The sequence below is a fragment of the Aegilops tauschii genome, chromosome 1 (assembly GCF_002575655.3).
Source record: "Aegilops tauschii subsp. strangulata cultivar AL8/78 chromosome 1, Aet v6.0, whole genome shotgun sequence".
NCBI classification, from domain to species: Eukaryota; Viridiplantae; Streptophyta; class Magnoliopsida; order Poales; family Poaceae; genus Aegilops; species Aegilops tauschii.
In genome coordinates, this window is record NC_053035.3 from 429,838,010 (window position 1) to 429,861,002 (window position 22,993).

Consider the following 22,993-nt stretch of genomic DNA (forward strand, 5'->3'; position numbering starts at 1 on the left):
TTTTGCACGCGGCCGCCGCCACCCCTCCGGGCTGACCCGGTTTCTCAACACTCCCCCTTGGGTAATTATCCGTATATCCATGCCTCAAAACTCCGAAAAACCCAGTGGGAAAAAAGTGGAGAAAGAGCACACAGTATACGTTGTTGTATTGCACGAATTGCCTCGTCAAAAACCTCGTGTGAGAAACATCAGGAAAACTCACTCAAGGGAAAAAGAGTACAATCCACTCAACCATCAAGTTGAGTACTCGATCATCAGGATTGAGATTTTAGCGACGAGTTTGTGAAGTTTCTCCCCCTGAACCTTGCATCTCTCTAAGTCTCATCATACCGATTCCACGCACACACCTCTCTAAGGTTGATGCCGGTAATGATTTAGTGAACATATCAGCAAGATTGTCACAGGACTTAGTATGCAAAACTCTCACCTCGTTCAACTGTTGCAGCTCATGCGCATAGAAGAACTTGGGACTAATATGCTTTGTGAGGTTACTCTTCACATAACCCATCTGGACTTGTGCAACACAAGCAGCATTATCTTCATAGATAATGGTAGGGGTTTGTACGGTGTTCAGCCCACATGTCTGCTGAATGTGGCCGATCATCCGCCGAAGCGATACACACTCTTTTGACGCTTCGAATAGTGCCATGATTTCCGAGTGGTTCATGGAAGTCGACACAAGTGTTTGCTTGGACGATTTCCAGGAAAACGCAGTTCCACCACAAAGGAAAACATAGCCAGTCTGCGATTTGCAATCATGCGGGTCCGACAGGTACCCAGCATCGGCATAGCCTATAATAGATAGGTCTTGATTCCTCTTATAAAATAAACCAAGATCTTTGGTCCCTTGCAGGTAACGGAAGACGTCCTTGACACCTTTCCAATGTCTTTTGGTAGGTTCAGAACTGTACCGAGCAAGCAAACTGACGGCGAACGCAATGTCTGGCCGTGTACAATTTGCGAGGTACATGAGTGCTCCAACTGCACTCAGGTAAGGAACCTCTGGTCCCAGAGTTTCCTCCCCCTCTTCCTTTGGCCTGAACGGGTCCTTGTCTGGTTGTAAAGATCTTCCGACCATCGGGGTCTTAGAAGGATATGCCTTATCAAATCCAAATCTTTCCAACACCTTCTGGGTGTAGGCCGACTGGTGCACTAGAATCCCATCAGGGGAATGTTCAAGTTGCAGACCTAGACAGAACTTGGTTTTACCCAAATCCTTCATCTCGAATTCCGACATCAGGTAGGAACTCGCTTCCTCAATATCCTCAGGTGTACCGATTATGTTTAAATCGTCCACGTACACCGAGATTATACAGAATCCATCTTGGGATCGCCGTATAAAAACACATGGGCAATCTTTATTGCTCGTGTAGCCCTTCTCATGAAGGAAATCACTTAAGCGATTGTACCACATTCTACCGGACTGTCTGAGTCCGTACAGTGCCTTTTGAAGTTGAACACTGTATAGACCCCTATTTGCTCTATCATGGTTCGGAACAGGGATACCTTCTGGAACCTTCATGTATATGTTCGAATCCAAGTTACCATATAGGTAAGCAGTGACAACATCCATTAGTTTCATTTTCAAGCCCATGTTTACTGCCATCGAAATCAAGTATCTAAAGGTAACTCCATCCATGACTGGGGAATAAGTCTCCTCAAAATCGACACCTGGTCGTTGAGTGAACCCTTGAGCAACGAGCCTTGCTTTGTACCGTACTACCTTATTATTTTCATCTCTCTTTCGAACAAAAACCCACCTATGGCCAACAGGGCGAATGTGGGGAGGAGTTCGACAAACTGGTCCGAACACCTTCCTTTTGTTGAGAGATAATAATTCGGCAGTAATTGCCTGCTGCCAATCTTTCCAATCCGACCTTTTCTTGCAATCAGCGAGCGTGTTAGGCTCAGGGTCAAGATCTATGATTGAGGCAATTTTCGTAGCAAAGTTGATGTCGACAATCACCGTTGGTCGGTTCAGGGACTCCCCCGTATCAATATAATTTATGGCCATTTCGTCATGGAGCGCATCAGGCGCAAACACTTGCTCTACCAAATTTCCCATTATGGGAGCAAGGTCCTTTAGATTTCCCGCGCCGATGTGTGCGCTCACATCTCCGCTGGGTGTTTCCCTTATGGGAAAGTTTAAGTCCGGAATTTCGTGCACTGAATTTTCCGTACTTGTGCCAGGTCTCGACTGGCTCCCCGTTTCAATTTGGGGTACTTTGGTGACAGGCTGTGATAAATCTCTCTTATCCTTTTTCGTCGGGCGTCCCCGAGTACTTGGGATTTGAGAAGCCGGATTTCTCGTCCTTTTAGGCCTTTGGACGGGAGCGGGCATACCATCATTTTTCTTCGGTATTTCAACCCTTTCTGGTGCATTGCGCGCGTGCACATGCGATTTTGTCACAGTCTTTAAGTCACTAAAGTGGTCGGGCAGTTGATTTGCTAAAGACTGCAAATCTATTATCTTTTGGACTTCTCTCTCAGTCTCAGCGGTGCGCGGGTCATGAGCGTGGATCCCCGTGGCTTGCCACGTGATTTCTCGACTTTTAGCATCAAGGGGTTGATTCTCTCCCCCTAAAGTCGGGAAAAGATCCTCGTCAAAAATGCAATCAGCAAAACGAGCCGTGTGACAGTCTCCTGTCATGGGGTCCAGATACCTGATTATGGACACAGTCTCATAACCAACGTATATCCCCGACTTACGGAGCGGGCCCATCGCCGATCGCTGAGGGGGTGGTATTGGTACATATACCTGGCAACCGAACCTACGAAGATGGGAAATCTTCGGTGCCGACCCTTGCGCAAGTTGAACAGGAGAGTGGATGTTGTAGGCCGACGGTCGAAAGTTGATGAGATTAGCCGCGTGTAACACCGCGTGGCCCCAACATGTAGTTGGTAAATTACAACCCTGAAGGAGCGGTCGGGCAATGAATTTAATTCTTTTAATCAATGCCTCGGCAAGTCCATTTTGTGTATGAACATGTGGTACCGAGTGCTCAACTTTGATTCCCATTGCCATGCAATAATCATCGAACGCCTTTGAAGTAAATTCTCCGGCGTTGTCCATTCGAATAGACTTTATACGATAATCCGGGAAATTATTCCGCATTTGGATGATCTGTGAGATCAATTTGGCAAAGGCATGGTTCCTTGTTGACAGCAGGCAAACATTGGACCATTTAGAGGAAGCATCAATGAGCACCATGAAGTACCGAAACGGCCCCGTGAGGGGCTGAATTGGACCGCATATGTCCCCTTGGATACGTTCCAAGAACGCGGGGATTTCATCCCTCACCTTGAGGGGTGATGGCCTAATGACTAACTTCCCCTTAGCGCATGCGGAGCACACGAAATCATCAGGATTCGGGAAGTTCTTCACGTTAACATTATGGCCATGCGAGTTGTTAATTATATTTCTCATCATCCTAAGTCCGGGGTGGCCTAACCTATCGTGCCAGAGGCAGAAGAGTTCAGAGCTTCTAAAGACGGTCTTGAGGGTAGTGTACACGGGCGGTGCTACTATCTGAGTGTAGTATAGCCCTGTGTCAAACGAAGGAAGCCTCTCGATAACATGTTTACCACCTTCATCCCGCTTTGTGATGAGTAGGCATTCCTTGCCGTTTTCATCATCGGTCTCAACATGGAAACCATTAGCGCGGATGTCTCTAAAGCTCAATAGAGTACGAGTCGACTCCGGGTACAACAACGCATCATTAATGAGCAAAGTTGTTCCCATGGGGAGTATAATAGTGGCTCATCCGGAGCCAACTATGTGAGAACCGCAGCCGGCGATTGTCATAATACTTCCCGGAGATTTTTTAATGGACTCAAAGTACTTAGTTTCTCGTAAAATGGTATGAGTGGTGGCGCTATCGGCAAGGCACGTTTCCTCCATTCGGGCGCCACACGCGTTCTAAAATATGACATCTAATTAATGTAATGAGGAAGAAAATACATTAAAAATAAATGCACACATCTCAGAACATAACAGGCTATCATGTGTAAATAATGGAATAAATGAATAAATGTCATCCAATCGCCAAAGTAAAGAATAAGTTTATGCTCTCATAGAGCTTACAACCAAATCGAATTTATTCAATTTTATTGTAGCAAAGCACGGAATCGTGATAACCAAAGAGGTATGCTAAGTGGACTCGGTGAAGAAGCCATTCACTTCCGCCGCAATCTCCATACTAGTGAGCTGATCCTCCTCAGAAATTATCTTGGAGGCAGCATCAATGTCTAGTGGCGGCGCTGCCGAGGCGGCCACATGGTCAACCTCCATGGCGACGTGGGCCTCGGTAGAGACCGCCAAAGCTGCCGCGATGGGCACCACGGGGGTCGCATCTATAGGCGCAGCAGGGGGGGTAGCAATCATCACGGGTGCCGCCATGGGCGCCGGTGGAGCTCCCTCCTGAACCAAGGTGAGGTGCGTCTCACGCGCCTTCCGAGCCTTATATGCAGCAACGACCTCCTGTGGTTCGCGGCACTGGCGGGAGAAATGCTCCACCGAGCCACAACGGAAGCAGTCCTGAGGCCGTTGTCCTCCCTTGCCCGGCTTGTTCTGCTTAGCCGGGGCGGGGGGGGGGGGTGAGGGCCCTTCTTCTTGCCCTTCCGGCCCCTCTTTTTCTGTTGAGGCTTGCGGACTTTGAGAGCGTGCACCTCCTGGCGAGAACTCCCCCCAAGTGGTTGCGCGACAAAGTTCTTTTTGAGAACCTCGTCTTGCGCCTCCGCCACCTGGAGGACGTCAATCAACTCTGAATACCTCGTGTAGTTCCCCTGGCGGTAGTTCCGTGAGGACTGGACCGCGTCGGGGTGGAAAGTGGATAGGGTTTTCTCAATCTTCTGGGAGTCGGTAATCTCAGTACCACACAACCGAAGAGTCGTACAAATCCGGTGCAGAGCCGAATTGTACTCCCCAACCGTCTTGAAGTCCGCAAACCTCAGACGGATCCACTCTGCCTCTGCACGTGGCTTCACAGTGTACTTCAGCCGCTCGAACCGCTGCTTAAGAGCGGTCCAAAGGCCAGAAGCACTGCGCTCAGCCATATACTCATCTTTCAGAGTAGGTGACAGGTGATGACGGAGAAAGTGCAGAGCCTGCGCATTCTCAGTCTCGAACTTGGGATCAGTGACGGCCAGCTGGGCCCCCTTACCGATCGCCCTCAGGAGGGTTTTGCCCTGGAGAAAGATCTCGCAGTCCGAGGACCATGACAGGTAGTTCAGCCCTGTCTGGGCCAACTCAGGAAACTCCTTGTGGGCAATTCCGGCCATCTGCGATTTATGCAAAAATCATGAGATTACAACAGGTAATCTTTTGCACAAAGCGATGTTGATAAACTTATTCAATAAAATGACGTTCCAATATTTAAAACATGCTATTATATGACTTACTAAATGATTAAGAGTGCTAAACAATTAATCTACAGCAGTAAAATCATACAATAATATCATGTTACAAAAGATAGCATGTTAAGCGCATCTAGTATGTGAAAACTAGCCCAAAAATTGAATTCCCGAGGTATTTTTAAGCCCAAATACGCATTTTCAGCGAAAACAGACAGTTCCAGCGGTTTCTACGCGAAATATTACAGCAGGAATAAACTACGCGTAAAAACTGAAAAATACAGGGGCTAAACCGCAATTTTACGCCACAGCCGGCGCCCCTCCTTTTTTTTAATCCCCATGGCGCGCGGCCCATCTAGGCCCAGCAGCCAGTGCCTTCGCTTTTTTTTAGAGGAGGCATCCCCTCAACCGGGGCCCATCCGGCCCAGGAGCCAGCGGGCCGGCCCATGCGCGGCGCTGCCTCCTGCACGCAAACGGCGCTAGGGTTTCCCCTGGCAGCCGAGCGGCGGCGGCGGCTCGCACGCGGGCGCGGCGGCGGCTCACACGCGGGCGCGGCGGCGGGGGCTCGCACGCGGGCGCGGCCGAGGCTGGCCAGGGCCGGGCGAGGAGCCGGCCACTGGCGTGGCGCGGCCACGGCGCGGGGCGCTCGGCCACGGCGCGGGGCGCTCGGCCACGGCGCGAGGCGCGGCCACGGCGCGGCGCTCGGCCACGGCGCTCGGCGCGGCGCTCGGCCACGGCGCTCGGCGCGGCCACGGCCGGCGGCTGCGGCGGCGGCGGCCACAGCACGCGGCGGCCATCGGGGCGCGCGGCCATGGTGCGGCGGCGCGGCTCGGCCCCGGCGCGGCGCGGCCGGAGCAGCACGGCCAGCGCGGCGCGGCTACGGCCACGGGCGCGCGGTGTGCTGCCACGGCGACGGCCAGAACGGCAGCGCCGGCGACCAGCGGGGTCGCGGCCAGCAGGGCGGCGCGTGCAGCGGGCACGCGAGCGCGGCGACGGCAGTCGAGCGCTTGGCGACGGGGACGTCGTCATCTGCCTCGGGATGGCAAGATCGTGCGTCTTCGGGACGTCACGACGCGTGTACGTCGGGTACAACGCGGCGGTACCGTGATCATCGGGATCACGATCTGTACCGACTCCCGTATAGTGTAGTCAACAAGTCTCTCGTGATCCAAAAACATCGACATTGGTCGGTGACGTGTTCGTCCGCTCGGTTTTTGGGAGAGAAATCCACACCATAGGTAGATGTATCCGAAAAATAATCTAATCGCAAAAACGGAATCGTAGTAACGAGAGAAATCCATTTTTGCAAAGAGTGGGGATCGGATCTTATACCTCCGCGGGATCGACGAAAGCCTGCGTGATGCAGGCTTGACGCAGGCTTGACGGAGAGTTGATGGAGCGAAGCGTGCTGATAACGTGTTCCGCAACTCCGCCGGCGAGTCCGGTCCGAGGTTGCGGAGCGAGAGCGAGCGTCGTAGACGAAGTAGTCGAAGTAGTCGAAAGTAAAAGTGACACAGGGAGATGGAGGAGACCAGCTTTATTAATCAATGATCAGATGTTACAATGATGGCTCCTCGTTGCTTTATACAGGGGATAGGTGGACAAGGGATAAGGGATAAGTACCCATTTAACAAAAGAGGAGAAACGGGAGGGGCCGGCCCGTGCGTTTTGCACGCGGCCGCCGCCACCCCTCCGGGCTGACCCGGTTTCTCAACACAGAGCACCCTCCCACCTGAATCGCTCGCCCCTGCCGCAGCCCCAGTTTCAAACCAAAACCGCACCGCCGCCCCTGCCCTGCCCTGCCGCCCCCCTCCCGCAATGGCGTCGGGCTCCTCCCGAGGCCACGTCGACCAGGTAATCCCCTAACCTAGCTCTTCCCTACCGTCTCCCGCCTCCAGGCCCTAAGCCCCTGCCGGATCCGCCCCTCCGCAGTTCTTCGCGGCCAAGAAGCGGCGGCCCTCGTCGCAGCATGGGAGCCCCGGGGCCGCCAAGGGCTCCCTGGCGGGGTACCTGGTCCGGTCCCCTCCCGCCGCCGCGGCGTCGGCGGCGGCGTCGTCAGCGGCCCTCGCCGGCTCCCCCTCGGGCGCCCGGAGGAGCCTCGCGGCGTCCATGAACGCCGACATCGCCAATTCCGCCGCTGCGATGAATGTCGATGCGGGCGATTCCGCGGCGGTGGCGCCGGACTACGGGGACGACCTGGAGATGAAGCGGTTCACCATGGAGTTCCTGTCCCATTACTGCAGGTGAGCGATTCGTCTCGTTTTCGTGCCAAGAACCTGTCTTGTCCCCATTGCCGCAGGATACCCATTCTTTGTTGTTTCGGTGCCAAGAACCATTACTGTCTTGCGCGAAATTCAGGTTGTTGTCGTCCTTGTTGCAGCGATATCCCGTCTGTTATGATGCCTGATGCTGGCAAGCGCGAACCGGAGAAGCAGCAGAAGAGGAGCGCGGTCAACTCCTTCCTGGCTCCCTGCGGCGACAGATCTGCCAAGAAGCAGTGCGTTTCTCGTTGTGATGCCGTCGAAGTTCCAAGGGTTAAGGTAAGACTTTATGATTATTCTCTGATGAAGGTGATGCAGGAGCTGTGACTGACGGTTTTATGCACTGCAGGAATCAGGGGATAACATGCCCTTGAAATGGGTCGGTAATCACGGTGCTTCACAACCTCTTGAGGTATGGTGGATCCAAAGAACCATCAAATTTCGAAGCTGTCTGTGAAATTCTATGTTTTAGTAGCTTTTGGTGATATGCGAAGTTGTTCTTTTTGCAGGGGTTACATGAGGGGGCGAAGCTAAGCGGTGAGGGATTTGCGGCCTTGCAAAGGTCCAGCTTTACCCCATATGCTGCGCAGAAAATGGCTGGGTTTTCTGCAGCACCTGGGGAGACCCCAAAATCTGCATCCTCCCTGATATCGCCAGGGGAGGACTTCTGGAATGCCGCAATGGAATTTGCTGATGACGTCTCTGCTATGGCTGATAAGGGTCCTCGAAGGCGACACTGTGATGCGGCAGAGGACAAGTCGTCCTGTGCAGTTGCACTGGGTTCTAAGGCTCTTCCTAGATCAGGGAATGAGGAATTTAACTGTGAAAATACAGTAGGCAGCAATCCCATGAAGCAGATGGACACGTTATCAAATACAGCAGAATTAGCAGTGGCAAGTAGACAGCATAAAAACAACTCTCCTTTGCCTGTGAAGCATTTGGACTTCTTTCATGAGGATGCAATTCAAGTTTCAGACCTGGAAGGTAAAGAAAAAGGTGACACTGTTCCTGGAAGTGCACAAGTGAACCAGGGTCGACCGATGGACAGTAACTTTCATAGAACAGAAAACCTCATGCATTCTGTAGATGACATTAAGACAATTACTTTGTCAGAGTCAAAAACTGCAGGGATGGGTCATTCAATTGATGTGGGCAGCAGAGGTTCTTGTATGATTAAGAGTGACCTCAATCAACTGACCCATGGTGAGACTAAACTGCTAGCTGCACATTCGAATCCTGACAAGCCTAACAGAGATTCCAAGAGTAAGTTTGCTTCTCAAAGAGTGGAAACTTGCACTCCTACCAGCTCTGTTCCTCTAAAGGATCACTCCAAGCTCTCAAGCTGGCTCCCTCATGAGCTTTGTGCTATATACATGAAAAAAGGCATTCCACAGCTATATCCATGGCAGGTTAGCTTTGACTGTTTTTTCCTTCAATGAAATGTCACATACTCTTATGTACATAAAATTGCTGCCCCTATCAAGCATAAAATTGTGTGACTGTACTGTTAGTTCAACATAAAATTGCCGCCCCTGTCAAGCATTATTATGTACATTGGCTAATCCTGTCCAGTACTCTGCTCTTAGTTAGTAAAATTGTGTGACTGTACTGTCAGTTCAATCATGTTAATAAAAACTGTCTTACAAACTTCTGTTGTAACTCACAACTTATGCTCCTCTTATCATATGCAAAGTTGCAAACTACCTATTTCCTCCACATTCTGTGGTTCGTATGCCACGGGCTACTTCTCTACTATATGGTCTATGCAAAGGATTCAGATGGAGAAGCTTTTACTACTTCTCCACAATTTATTTTACATCCGACGAACCTGACCCATTGCAGTGCACTACTTTCCCAAATACACACTTTTCCTTGTTTATTCTGGAGCACAGTACGTATATGTCAGAATTTTGCATGTGTTTTTGTATTGGTGTGTTTGTGCACTCGAACGGCTATATATTTCATTGAGTTTATTTTTTTTGAGTATTTGACCATTATGTTACGCCAAAACCAAGTGTTGCCCACTTATGGGGAACAAATTATTAAAAAAAACCATCTGTCTTGTGCTTGTCCAAAGATCCGATTTTTTCTTATGAAGTATCCTGTACCATCATAAGCAGTTAATGGGTTCCTTACATATTGGCTCTAGAACCTAAACGATAATACTATTTAATAGGAAATCTAAAGGGTAGCTCCAAAAAGAAATATCCAAAGTTGCAAACTATTACAATCCCTAAATTATGGGTAGGTTCAGTGTCACATGTGTTGATTTGCTCTTTCTGTGCCTGGTTGGGTAAATATACCCACAGTACTTTAACAACAATACTTTTTTGATTGCATTACTTATCTTTTATTCATTTATGTTCCATGTCTATTGCAGGTGGAGTGTTTACTTGTGGATGGTGTCTTGGAGAATCGCAATCTTGTATATTGCGCATCTACGAGGTACTTGGAGGTTTACATGTTTTTTTCTTCTGTTGATTCGTCTCAGTACCCAATGATTCAGCCTGATTTTGTTGCTTTTCTGTAGATTTTTGATTCCATTATTCTAAAATATGTACTTCTCTATGATTCATTAATAGTATTAAGTGAGAACAGTGCATATTCCATGTAACTTCTTAAATCTGCTGGTGGGCCTTATGCTGTTCTTATGTTGCAGTGCTGGTAAAAGTTTTGTTGCTGAAGTGCTGATGTTGAGACGGATATTGTCCAGTCAAAAGATAGCAATTCTAGTCCTTCCATATGTTTCATTATGTGCTGAAAAGGTACATATTTGCATTGAGCTCAGCAATATTTGTACTCTTCAACTCGTGGTTTTTTGGGGCTCTGATTAATTGACTATTCAACTTCTTACAGGCTGAACATCTCGAGCAACTTCTTGCGCCACTGGGTAAGCATGTCCGTAGCTACTATGGGAATCAGGGGGGAGGGTCGCTTCCTAAAGATACATCAGTTGCTGTATGTACCATAGAGAAGGCGAATTCTTTGGTAAACAAGTTGTTGGAGGATGGCCGCCTTTCTGAACTTGGTATAATTGTAATAGATGAGCTTCATATGGTAAGTTCATCTAACCATTGTGCTTCTCAAGATCTTTTATCTTTTATCTTTTGACACCAGATCTCTTATCTCTTGGTTCACCTTTGTTCTTTGTGTTTACTCACATGACATAATCATGTCCAGTATTCCTGGGATTTTTGACTTGTACATTTGAACTCATGTATGATTGTATACTAAAAAGTTAGTATAATACATTAGCACCATTAAGAATAGGCATGCAATTGTATCTAAGTAATTCTGCAATTCAATGGCGAGGCAACGTATGGGAAACCCTTGAATTCACAATTACAAGCACATATGCGTAGCCCTATTTTTATGTCTCTGAAGAAGGGAATACACTTCGTCAAAGTATCCTACACTCCAACAATACAAATAGAACTGCCTTTAAAGCAGCCATTATAATATGAAGGATATCTTTATCTATGCATGAGTGCATCCAGGCCCCTCTTGTCATCTGAACTTCTGAAGTAGTTATACCCTCCTTACTCCTGCTTCCTCATTGTTGAAGGACATGTAAAGTTTTTCCTGTTTACACATCTGAAAAGTTTCTCTAATATACAACTGTTTTATAGGTTGGTGATCAGCACAGAGGGTACCTTTTGGAGCTGATGCTCACAAAACTTCGGTATGCTGCTGGTGAAGGAAATTCAGGGTCATCTAGTGGAGAAACTTCAGGTTCTAGCAGTGGGAAGGCGGGTGCTACCCATGGATTACAGATTATTGGTATGAGTGCTACTATGCCCAACGTTGCAGCTGTAGCTGACTGGCTTCAAGTAAGAACTCTATTGTCGCTTTCATCCATATCTACTTTTTTGTCAATGTTGTTGTCTACCTTAAACAGGCATGCTGTGCAACTATCCAGAGATGATTAACTCTACGACTGGAGTTATATCACCATATTAATAGATGGAAATTTCTTGTATGATTTGTTTCTCTAAAAAGTGCTCGGTGTTAGGTAAACAGCAGCTAGTGCCTAAGCCGCGGCCTAGCAGTCAGTGGATATGCAGTGCACGCTACAGCACAAATATAGTAAATTAGTAGAAATTCTGCAGAGTTGATGCATACATTATTTTTTGTCAGTAGTCAACTAAAATCTCTTCAGCGCCTACTATGTGTTCAATAAAAATGTTCAATCACCAAACTATGTGACTGTTGTTATGGAGCCTACAAGCTAGCCCTGTGATCAACTTTATTGTACTATTCGTTATGCAACCTAATTTGTTTCTAGCACCCGGAACCCAATTTATGAGGTTTGTACAGGACTACAAGGCCTGTTTTTTATGGGGCCATAGGAACGTTTGAATGTCTTTCATTGTCCTGTACAAAGCGATATTATACTTCATTGCAAACTTTTTGATAATTGATGGCTCTCTGACGCAACACCAGGCCGCACTTTATCAAACTGCCTTTCGACCCGTCCCATTGGAGGAGTTTATCAAAGTTGGTAATCAAATATTTGATAAAGACATGAATATTGTACGCGTACTTCCAAAAATAGCTGATATTGGTGGTAAGGATCCAGATCATATTGTTGAGTTGTGCAATGAGGTAAATTCAATATAAAACTCTCCAGCCATTCCCAGTTCTTTTCTCTAGTTCCTAAGATTAATGCATAATCCACTCATTTTGCCCCTTCAGGTTGTTCTGGAGGGTCATTCTGTTCTTTTGTTTTGCTCCAGCCGAAAAGGCTGTGAATCAACTGCAAAGCATATTGCAAAGTACTTGAAAGTAGCTAATGTTGGTTCAAAAGAAGGCTCAGAGTTCCGAGATGCTGCTTCTGCAGTTGAAGCCTTGAAGAGGTGTCCTGCTGGGTTAGATCCTGTATTGGAAGAAACCCTTCCATTTGGTGTTGCATACCACCATGCTGGTCTCACGGTAATATATTTTTACTCTACATTCTACCTTCATCATTTACAACAATATAATCTACGTCTGACTGTTTAATTTGACACCATTCTCTTGCTGTTATTGCTGCTGTGGGCATTTGCAAGTTGCATTAAATATCTGAATGCCCATTTTTACTGCGGTTGAGTAGGTTGCTGTTTGAGTATGTTTATGGCCGTGAAAACATTGCTTTTATTCTTGTGGGGAAAAACGTTGCTCTTTTGGTTTCATGACAACTTCTCTCTTTCAGTTTTCACGTGCAAGTACATATATTTTTTATGATCATGATGCGAATGCACCACCAGATGGAGTTTATGATCTGTGTCTCATTCTGTCTTTAGTGCCTGTTACAGCCTGCTATTTTTCAGGTTAATGAGACATTGTGGAAATGTTGCTCCTTTGAATTTCATGACACCTTTTCTCTTTCAGTTTTCAGTGCAAGTACATGTTTTTGATGATCATGATGAGAATGCACCACCAGCTCACAAGTTCATAATACATGTCTCTGTTCTGCTTTTAATGACTTCTACAACCCACTCTTTTGTCAGGTTGAGGAGAGAGACATTGTGGAAACATGCTACCGTAAAGGCCTTGTCCGAGTTTTGACTGCCACATCAACTTTAGCTGCTGGAGTAAACTTGCCTGCCAGACGAGTTATATTCAGGCAACCTAGGATAGGTCGTGATTTCATTGATGGGACTCGCTATAGACAGATGGCTGGCCGTGCTGGTCGAACTGGAATAGACACAAAAGGAGAGAGTGTAAGCTATACAACCTACATTGGCATTTTAAGTTTGTAGCTATTCATTTATGCACTGAGAAATAATTCTTATTTTTTGACCTGCGGCCAAATTACAAGGTTTCTTCTGATACATATGTTTGAATACAGATACTTGTATGTAGGCCTGAAGAGGTAAAGAGGATAACAGGTATTGTTAGAAGTGATTGTCCCCCCTTGCAGTCATGCCTCTCAGAAGACAAAAATGGAATGACTCATGCAATTATGGAAGTTGTTGCTGGTGGGATCGTGCAAACTGCAAGTGATATTCATCGATATGTGAGATGTACGCTGCTTAACTCCACCAAATCTTTTGACGATGTCGTAAAGTCTGCTCAAGACTCTCTTCGTTGGTTATGCCATAAAAGGTTTGTTGAGTGGAACAATGACACCAAGATATACTCCACCACTCCACTTGGGCGAGCATCTTTTGGCAGTTCTCTCAATCCTGAGGAATCACTGGTAGGTTACTTTCTCTTGTATGTTTTCTTTATTTTTCATTAGGCGTTACCAACCATTGTTTATCACTACAGGTTGTGCTTGATGATCTTTCAAGGGCAAGAGAAGGTTTTGTTCTGGCATCTGATTTGCATTTAGTCTACTTGGTAACCCCCATAAATGTAGAAGTTGAACCTGACTGGGAGTTATACTACGAGAGGTTCATGCAACTGTCTTCTCTTGAGCAGGTACACATCTTCTGTTGCATCTGGAAAACTTGTTTCTGACATTTAATTTGATCGTGTGTACTATTTTCAAATTATACTTGTTTTCATTGGACACCAAGATAATTTTTGCAAGTCTATTTTCAAATAGCAACCTTGTCGTGATAACGACAATTGGTGCAAAGTATGTCAAAATCAAACATTTGTACACTAGCAATTCATTGTCACGTAGTGCACATCTATTTTATTTTTTGGATTGTTAATTTTTTTGGTAATCTTGAACGCAGTCAGTTGGCAACCGGGTTGGAGTAACAGAACCTTTCTTGATGCACATGGCTCATGGGGCAGCAATGCCTATTCGTGGAAGGCCCAAGAAAAACACTAGTGGAGGTTCTGGTGCAAACACTCTTATTAATGACCAGTCGCTTAGAGTATCTAAGCGCTTTTATGTGGCGCTGATGATATCAAGGCTGGCTCAGGTATAATTCAACTTCTAGTTGATTATTTACCAGATAACTTACTATTCCTGACATTGATCTATTGTATTCCCTCTCTTTCTCGTTTATAAGGCACACACGTATTTCTAGATCATCAATTGACCGACGAATTATGAGTTATATAGTATACTTTGCGTACTACGAGTATATAGTAGATACTTCGTTGGTTAAGCTGATGATCTTGGAATATGAGCGTGCCTTATAAACTGAAAGGAAGGGAGTGCTGGCCAAGTGATATGGCTTTAATGTTTTGGTGTCTTTTCACATTTACATATATAGTGTGATTAATATATGAAGTTTTAATGCATTTAATTTTTTCAATCTTCCAGGAGATTCCTGTCACAGATGTTTGTGAATCATTTAAAGTTGCTAGAGGTACGATTCAAGCCTTGCAGGAAAATGCTGGCAGGTTTGCTTCAATGGTTTCTGCCTTTTGTCAGAGACTTGGTTGGCAGGATTTAGAAGGTCTTGTTGCCAAGTTCCAAAACCGTGTCTCGTTTGGAGTTAGGGCAGAGATCGCAGAACTTACAACAATTCCATTCGTCAAGGTTTGTCATGTCACTATTAGATGACTTATCCAAGTACTGCCACTTGCGACTTGCATATTCTTACCTTATTGAGTCATTGTATGTATCATGGATGCAGGGCTCACGTGCAAGGGCTCTTTATAACTCTGGTTTGCGTACCCCTGTTACAATTGCTGAAGCATCTATTCCTGAAATTGCAAAAGCTCTTTTCGAGAATTCTTGGTCTGGTCAAGGTCGGTGCTCCATCTATACTTGAGCTTTTGCCTTCTAATATGTTTGATGTACCTTTTCATGTAACTTACTGGATCTTGTGTAAGCAGCAGTAGTGTATTACTGGTAAGTGGTGGTGTTGGTGGTAATAGCAGCAATAGCAGTAGTATTAAATCAGCAGCGGCAGTAGTAGTGGAACTCACAAATTACTATGGAACAAAGGACCTTTTGTCTTCTGGAGAAGGCCCGCACAAGTGCACATAGTTCGAATGTGCTGTTAAGTATTCCATATTAGCATTTACTTGCTCCATCTGCTTTTGTTTCCATCAGTAGTTACGTAGTTGCTTTTTGGTCAGTCTTTTATATCCATGATTTGGTTATTTTTTTGTGCATTTGCCTTCTCTTATGTCATTTTATTCAATTGATTAGATGATTCTGGGTTACGGCGAATGCAATTTGGTATAGCCAAGAAAATAAAAAATGGAGCTCGCAGAATTGTTCTTGAGGAGGCAGAAGCAGCCAGAGTAGCAGCATTCTCAGCTTTCAAATCACTTGGGGTAGAAGTTCCTCAGTTTACCACACCTCTGCTCCCAGCTAGTGAGGACTCTCCACCTCGAGATGTCATGGTATTTCCTGGTGCAGGTCATGCTAAGTGCCATGAGTCAGTTTTAGGGGCACATGTTGGCGATGAAAGAAACATCTGCTCTGATTATGTTCCTCAAAGGGCTTCTACAGAGATTGTAGGGGAGGATATGCACCCTGTTTCTACCATTCATATTAAAGAGAGCCAAGGAATAGCGAATAGTGTCAACATTGCTAGTATGCAAGAAGCATCACCTTTATCAACGTTGCCCAGCAGAAATGTGGCTGACAAAGGTCCTGTCAATGCACATAACTTCCCTGGAGGGTTCGATGGTTTCCTTGATCAGTGGTCTTCTGTTGATGAATTTTCTTTTGATCTTCATTTTGTTAAGAGATCAAGTAAACTATCTTTGACCATTTTTGAAATTCTTGGGTTAGCTGTTTGCTGGGAAAATTCACCCGTCTACTACTGCAATTTCCCGAAAGACCTAACCCCAACTGGTAGCAATGATTCTGTTGAACTGTGGGAAGGATTTAGGAAAAGATGGAGTAGAATAGTTGGCATTATGCAGCAAAAGAGTGTCAAGAAAACGACATGGAATTTGAAGAATCAGATTCAGGCACTTAAATCTCCCTGTGTTTCTTGTCAACGGCTTGCTAGGCTTCACCTCGACCCTAAAACATTGAACAATATTGAAGTCCTAGACAGCACATATGTGTTACTACCACCAATCTCTGTCTATAATGGGTTGGACATATGCTTGGTGGCATGGATTCTCTGGCCAGACGAGGAAAGCAAAACAGTGCCAAACCTCGAGAAGGTACAGTATTTTATTTTGTGACCCACAGTTCCTTTTATAATACATTTTTCCAGAAAAAAAACTGATTTCTTTCAACTTCTCCAACAGCCAACCATTTCTAATTTTAATTTCGAGCTATTTCAAATGTTTTTCTGTCATCTAAATTCTGATTTATTTCTGATAAATAGTTAGTGAAGAGACGGCTACCAAGTGAGGCTGCAGCAGCAGCAAATCGGGATGGCAGATGGAGGAATCAGATGCACAAAGCAGCTCACAATGGTTGCTGTAGGCGTGCTGTGCAGACAAGAGCGCTGGGTTCTGTTTTGCTGAAGTTGCTTGTTTCTCAAAATCTCAGTGATTTGATTGAAACAGTTGAGGGTCCATTGGTATATTCTGCACCTTTGCCTAATGCAAATTGTTACGGAATGCTTTAATACCTCATTAAAAAATAAATGCTTTAGTACTAATGATATATTTATGGATAGGTAAATGTGCTTGCTGATATGGAATTATGGGGAATTGGTGCTGACATGGATGCATGTCTCCGTGCGAGGCATATTATAATAACAAGGCTGAAGGAGCTAGACAAAGAAGCATACAAATTAGCGGGCAAGAGTTTCTCACTAAATGCAAATGCTGACATCGCTGACATTCTTTTTACTCACTTAAAACTGCCAGTCCCAAAAGGGTGTGAGAAAGGGAAGTTGCATCCTAGCACTGACAAGCAGTGTCTAGACCATCTAAGGTAATGTTTATTATTTCTACATTGTTTGGGAGGTGAACATTTTTCATGCTTAGCACTCCCTCTGTAAAGGACTATAAGAGTGTTTAGATCACTACTTTAGACGGAGTAACTGTTATTCTGTTGATTCTTTTGTCAGTCTGAAGCAAATTTCTAAATCTGTTAAGGCTAAGACATTAGTCCCAACCTCAGAGGATTTTACATGATTTACACTATTAATTCAAATTACATATGAGTTGCCAATTGCTAGGGAGCATGCCAGTCTCTCTCTCACACAGGTCATGATAAACCATCGCTGTCATCTCACCAAGCTTCACTTCCCCTATTGCCGCTGCGTTCATTTGAGTTCCATCTAGGCCCGCGTCAGGCGCCTTCTAAGTGAACGTCTTAGAAATCGGCACCAGTTGGTCAACAGCGATATCTTTATGCTCAGCACTACATCTTCTAAAAAACAGTTCAACCGATTGAGCTGTCACTGTCAGACTGGTGCGCTCATGAGGTGCAAGAAACACATGCCACACAATAAAAATGGAGAAAACTAGAATAATTGAGCTTCTTTCCACAAAGACACTCTATGAGATGCCATGTAATATCAGGGCATCAGCAGAGCAATCTCGAGAACTTGAAGATGCTTATGCTCAGACAAGCCACTCTGAGCACAAACACCTGTAAGCTTGTCTGGGAGAATCTTCTTTATTTTCTATCACATCTATTTGATTTTTTGGCACTTTGTCCTTGTTTCCTCAATCTTTCTTCAACATTCAGCTACTCAACTGTTGACAACAAAGTCGTGGCGAATGTGGACTAGAATAGCTCCAGCTGAACTTGTCAATTACTACCTCTGTATCAATATTTTCATACGGAGGAGTAGATCAGTATTTTTTGTTAAGTAGTTGATCAGTAATTTGTGAGGGCCTTATTTAGTTTTTTTAAATAGTGTATTTTCTTCTTTTTTCTTCAGGGATCTACACCCAATCGTCTCAGTAATTAAGGAACATAGAACATTGGCCAAACTGTTGAATGGCACATTGGGGTCCATTTGTTCACGGGCTAAGTTGTGCATCCAATCCCAAAGGTACATCATACATGGAAATTGGCTTCAGACATCAACTGCTACTGGCCGTCTATCAATGGAAGAGCCAAATCTCCAGGTTATTCACCTTTTATCCTTATGTTTCATTTGGTTTGATATTCATATATAGTTACCAATAACTGTCTGAATTATTATTTGCAGAGTGTTGAGCACATGGTGGATTTCACAACAAGAAAGAACGATAAAGATTTCACAAGCATGTCAATGGTTGATCATCATGAAATCAATGCCCGTGAATTTTTTGTTCCCACTCAAGTATTGCTCGTTTCAACCATTGTTTGCCTTTTGAATATTCCTAAAACAGCTATGATGATAATTTCATGGCCTCTCTCTTTCTTTTAATAGGAAAACTGGTTGTTGGTAACTGCCGATTACTCCCAGATAGAGCTGCGTTTTATGGCGCATTTTTCTAAAGATCCTGTATTGATCGAGCTTCTAAGTAAACCAGATGTTGATGTGTTTACTATGATTGCCTCAAGATGGAGTGGCAAAGAAGAGTCTTTGGTCTCTTCTAAGGACCGAGATAACACAAAGAGATTTATTTATGGCATCCTTTATGGAATGGGCGCCAACTCCCTTGCAGAACAACTTGAATGCAGCCCAGCGGAAGCTGCACAGAAAATTCAGAGTTTCAAGAGATTCTTTCCAGGCGTTTCTTCGTGGCTACAACAAGCTGTGGCATCATGTCGCCAAAAAGGGTGAGTTTTCTTTTCAGTAGCCATTTCTCCTCATAATTTCTAATATGCGTTGTCTTCCTTGATGCTGGTTCGGAATTGTTCATTAGGTCTATGAAAACATTATTAGTCTAAACATTTCTATTAATCATTCACATGTATCTCTTGATTGTTTCTCCAACATTAGCATACTTTCCATTATAACTTTGGTTGATATTTTAAATATAAACTTCAAAGGTTCCTTGAAGTCATCTGATATTGCATGTTGTTATGCTAACCCCTTTCCATACATATATTAAATCACATTATTGTCTATCTTATATTGGGAATACCATTTCTTATCTCAAAGATAGGGTAGTCTGACACTACAATAATTTAGTTCTATCCGGGATTCAAGAAAGTGCTTCTTTGCCTGGTTTGCTCTTTCAAAACTACTTCGTGATTTAAAGCTTGAAATAGACACTAGAGGCATTTTTGAACATTTTGAAGAAGGACCCATTTGTTTAGGAGAAAACCAGCAGCAATCCAGCGGTACTGGCTGCTGGTTTTCTGACCCCTGGTTCTATCCAACATCAATGACAAATGAGCCTTTTCAACATATATCCGCATTCACATGCGTCACCCTATTATGGAATATGTATTCTCCACTCCACTTTTTTTTAGTACCACCGCATCAAAGCTTACTCAAGGTAACTTCAAAATTATAATATCTTACAGATACATTGAGACCTTGATGGGACGGAGACGTTTTCTTTCAAAAATTACCGCTGGAAACAGCAGAGAGAAAGCTCAAGCACAGAGACAAGCAGTTAATTCTATTTGCCAGGTTAGCAAACGTTTGTCCTGCTTTTGTTGCTAGTTTCATTGTATTAATGTATTATTATATGCAGGGTTCTGCTGCTGATATTATCAAGGTGGCTATGCTTAAGGTTCATTCTGTAATTACCAATGGGAGTAATACAGTTGATTCCATGGATGGGCTTATGCAAAACTTTTCACAAATCAGAGGGCGGTGTCACCTTCTTTTGCAGGTATTTTACAACGTGGTCATCACCCATTTTTCTCGCTTTCTGTTTATTTATTTTTTAAATATAGATAGCTTAGAGTTATGTTTTGCGTTTTGTAGGTGCATGATGAACTTGTGCTTGAAGTTGACCCGTCTATGGTAGCAGACGCTGTAAATCTGCTACAGATAAGCATGGAAACTGCAGCTTCACTCTTGGGTATCATTTTTATGCTGAACTGAATGGTATCGGTCGATTTTCATTTCAAAGCTGAAAACTGAATTGCTGTTTGTTTCTTGCCCAGTACCTTTACGTGCTAAAGTAAAGGTTGGAAAAACTTGGGGTTCTCTTCAGCCTTTCCGGCCAGAGCCTTGATGGTGAATGCCACTTCCCAGTACCCAGGAAATCACATTTTTCATCTTCAAGACCAATAGCCATTGCCATCATAAAGCTGGGTTAGTTCTAACTTCTCTGAAGCAACATTTGATCTAATGTTAATGCTTCTCTGATGCCACGTTTGATCTACCACATAGATTACATGCCTTACTGCGCACGTTTTCTATTTGGTTTGATGAAATTAATTCGCCTTTGGTCTCTTTTGGGTGTCTCTGGAACTAGGATTCAATCAGGTCATGATGCTTTCTGGTCTCTATCAGATGGGCCCATGGTTGCTTTGTGTCTTTTGATATGGTATCAAATCATGACCTGTGATGCGTTGTGGCATATGAAGGCGATTATTCCATCACCAATCAACTCAGAGATTACAACTGGCAAGAGGTCATTTTTTCGAGAGCATACCTGGCAAGAGGACACGATGAGTGTGCATGCAGTTCCTCAAATTTCTTTGAGGATATCACCGAGCAAGCTTGTACATATTTTATGAATGCATTGCCTGAAGCTTAGGGCATCTTGTTTGCTGGGAAATTTGGAGAGCGGAATCTACACATTTTCGACATGGAAGGGAAGGGCTCCCCATCCCGAGCCATCCATCACCACAGATGAGGCCACCCACAGGAACCAACCTGGTGGCTCCATTCTCTGGCCGAGTGCGTTTGCACCAGTGTTTGTACAGTTGTTCCTCATGGTGTAGGCATCCAGTGTCTACCTTTTGTCTTCCCCTTCCTTTTCTCTTTTGTTCGGTTTGCTGTTGTGCTTGGCCATCCTGGCTAAGATCAATGGAATCTTAGCAGCTCTCCTGCTGACATAAAAAGAATGTAGCGATAGAAAAAAGGATGTACATATCATGCAACTGAACTGATGCAAGGGCAGAGCAATTGATAAAAAAAAAGTTAGGGCAGAGCAACAATGTTTTTGATGCTTGCATATTGCCCCCTGTAGAAAATCAATGTGTGCATAATTGTAATTGCAATGATGTTACCTGTGTTCACTGAATGATATACAGGGGTGTATAAGGTTTGAGCCCAGCTCATATATGGTGGACCTGGGTTTTGGTCATTTTAACTCGTCGAATATCTGGTTCATCTTGTCGGTTGTTCAACAAGGTATGTGCAATATTGCTGGTTTACTTGCAATATTTTTACCGTGTTGTCTGCTTACAATAGCGAGTAACATTTTTGGTTTGCGTTGGTTTATGTTAGTGACAAGGACAGTATGACTCCTAAGACTGGTTGATTTGGCGAAATTTGGTCAATGTCTTCACTAGCCCCTGCCCACCATCATCCTTTTGTAGTTGGAGCATCAGCCATTGTATAGAGGCTGCACCAATTAATTCAGATCAGAGGAAGTAGTATTATTGCCCCCTTGACAGAGTAGTTGTAAGTTGCAAGTTGATTAATTGCAACAGGAGCCACAAAGTCAGCTAAAAACAAAACAAAATCAAAATTTGTGAGTTGTAAGTTGTAACCAGCAGAGCATCCCATGGTTCCATAATGCAAAAACCAGCTCATCACACAACAGAGCACGTGGCATGCAATCAGCACAAACGGGGACCAAAAGGCAACAACACAACTGCTAGCTGCTGGCCAGCCGCTCCATCTCCAGCGAAGCGGCCAACAGCTGATAATTTAACCCTAACCAAACAATAGCCAGCGAAGCGGCCAACCAGACCAGCCAAGCATTGGCCGGCCGGCCAGAAGGATTACAGCTACAAGCCTTTGTTTCCAAGCCAAAGTCTCAGTCTCCAACTCCAAGTACTACTACTATATATAACCCCCCAAATGATCTCTAATCCTCCATCGAAGATCACAAGCCTGACAACATCTCCAGTTCCCTCCCAGCAACAGTCATCTTTGCTACTAGTTCATTGCAGCAACGCCAGCCGAGGAAGCAAATGGCGGTTACTCTGAAGCTCAGGATCCTCGCCGTGGCGGCAGCCGCCGCCGTCATGGTCGGCACGGTCTCCGCAGCCGATGGACCAGCTCCAGCACCGGCCTCTGGCGCGTCGTCTGCCGCCCCGGCTGTCGCCATGGCGTCCCTCACCGCGCTCGTCTTCGGCTACTTCTTCTGAGGCCATGTACTCGTGCGCGCAGTTATTTGGGATTTTTCTTTGGTTCGTCTCGTGTTCATACATGATGAGTACACATTGTAAATTTACATGTTCTTTTCTATTTCTAATAGAAAAATTGTTGGGTACACACATTTGTTTATTTCATAAAGGATGCTTTTTATAATGTAAGATGAAAGGGATACAAACACAATATGTCTACCCTTAAAAAACCAACACAATATGTACACACACCATCCTAATCCTATTCATGTTCTCTCTTCTCTCTCTCCCACTCCCACTACTGCTCACACCTGCCTCTGCATTATTAGTATACACACAATTAATACCTACACACAAACAAATGGTCACAACAGTAAATATATAGCAAAGTCATATAGGATAGATGCAATGTGTAGGCGAACCA

The 22,993-nt window shown here is 44.8% G+C and overlaps 1 protein-coding gene across 1 annotated transcript; it reads left to right on the forward strand.

The window, feature by feature from the left end:
• The first annotated feature begins 7,098 nt into the window (after window positions 1–7,098).
• LOC109785946 (helicase and polymerase-containing protein TEBICHI) lies at window positions 7,099–22,715 on the forward strand. Its single transcript, XM_020344535.4, has 28 exons — window positions 7,099–7,206; window positions 7,285–7,595; window positions 7,733–7,892; window positions 7,963–8,025; window positions 8,123–9,022; window positions 9,994–10,058; window positions 10,273–10,378; window positions 10,470–10,670; window positions 11,243–11,443; window positions 12,057–12,218; window positions 12,309–12,545; window positions 13,103–13,315; window positions 13,444–13,794; window positions 13,866–14,018; window positions 14,282–14,473; window positions 14,821–15,039; window positions 15,137–15,251; window positions 15,658–16,631; window positions 16,799–16,996; window positions 17,096–17,355; window positions 18,314–18,503; window positions 18,587–18,700; window positions 18,791–19,143; window positions 19,837–19,945; window positions 20,010–20,150; window positions 20,246–20,342; window positions 20,428–20,578; window positions 20,742–22,715. The coding sequence occupies exons 1-27, from the start codon at window positions 7,171–7,173 to the stop codon at window positions 20,496–20,498; spliced, it is 6,192 nt and encodes a 2,063-aa protein (XP_020200124.1). The 5' UTR covers window positions 7,099–7,170; the 3' UTR covers window positions 20,499–20,578; window positions 20,742–22,715.
• Window positions 22,716–22,993: the final 278 nt, after the last annotated feature.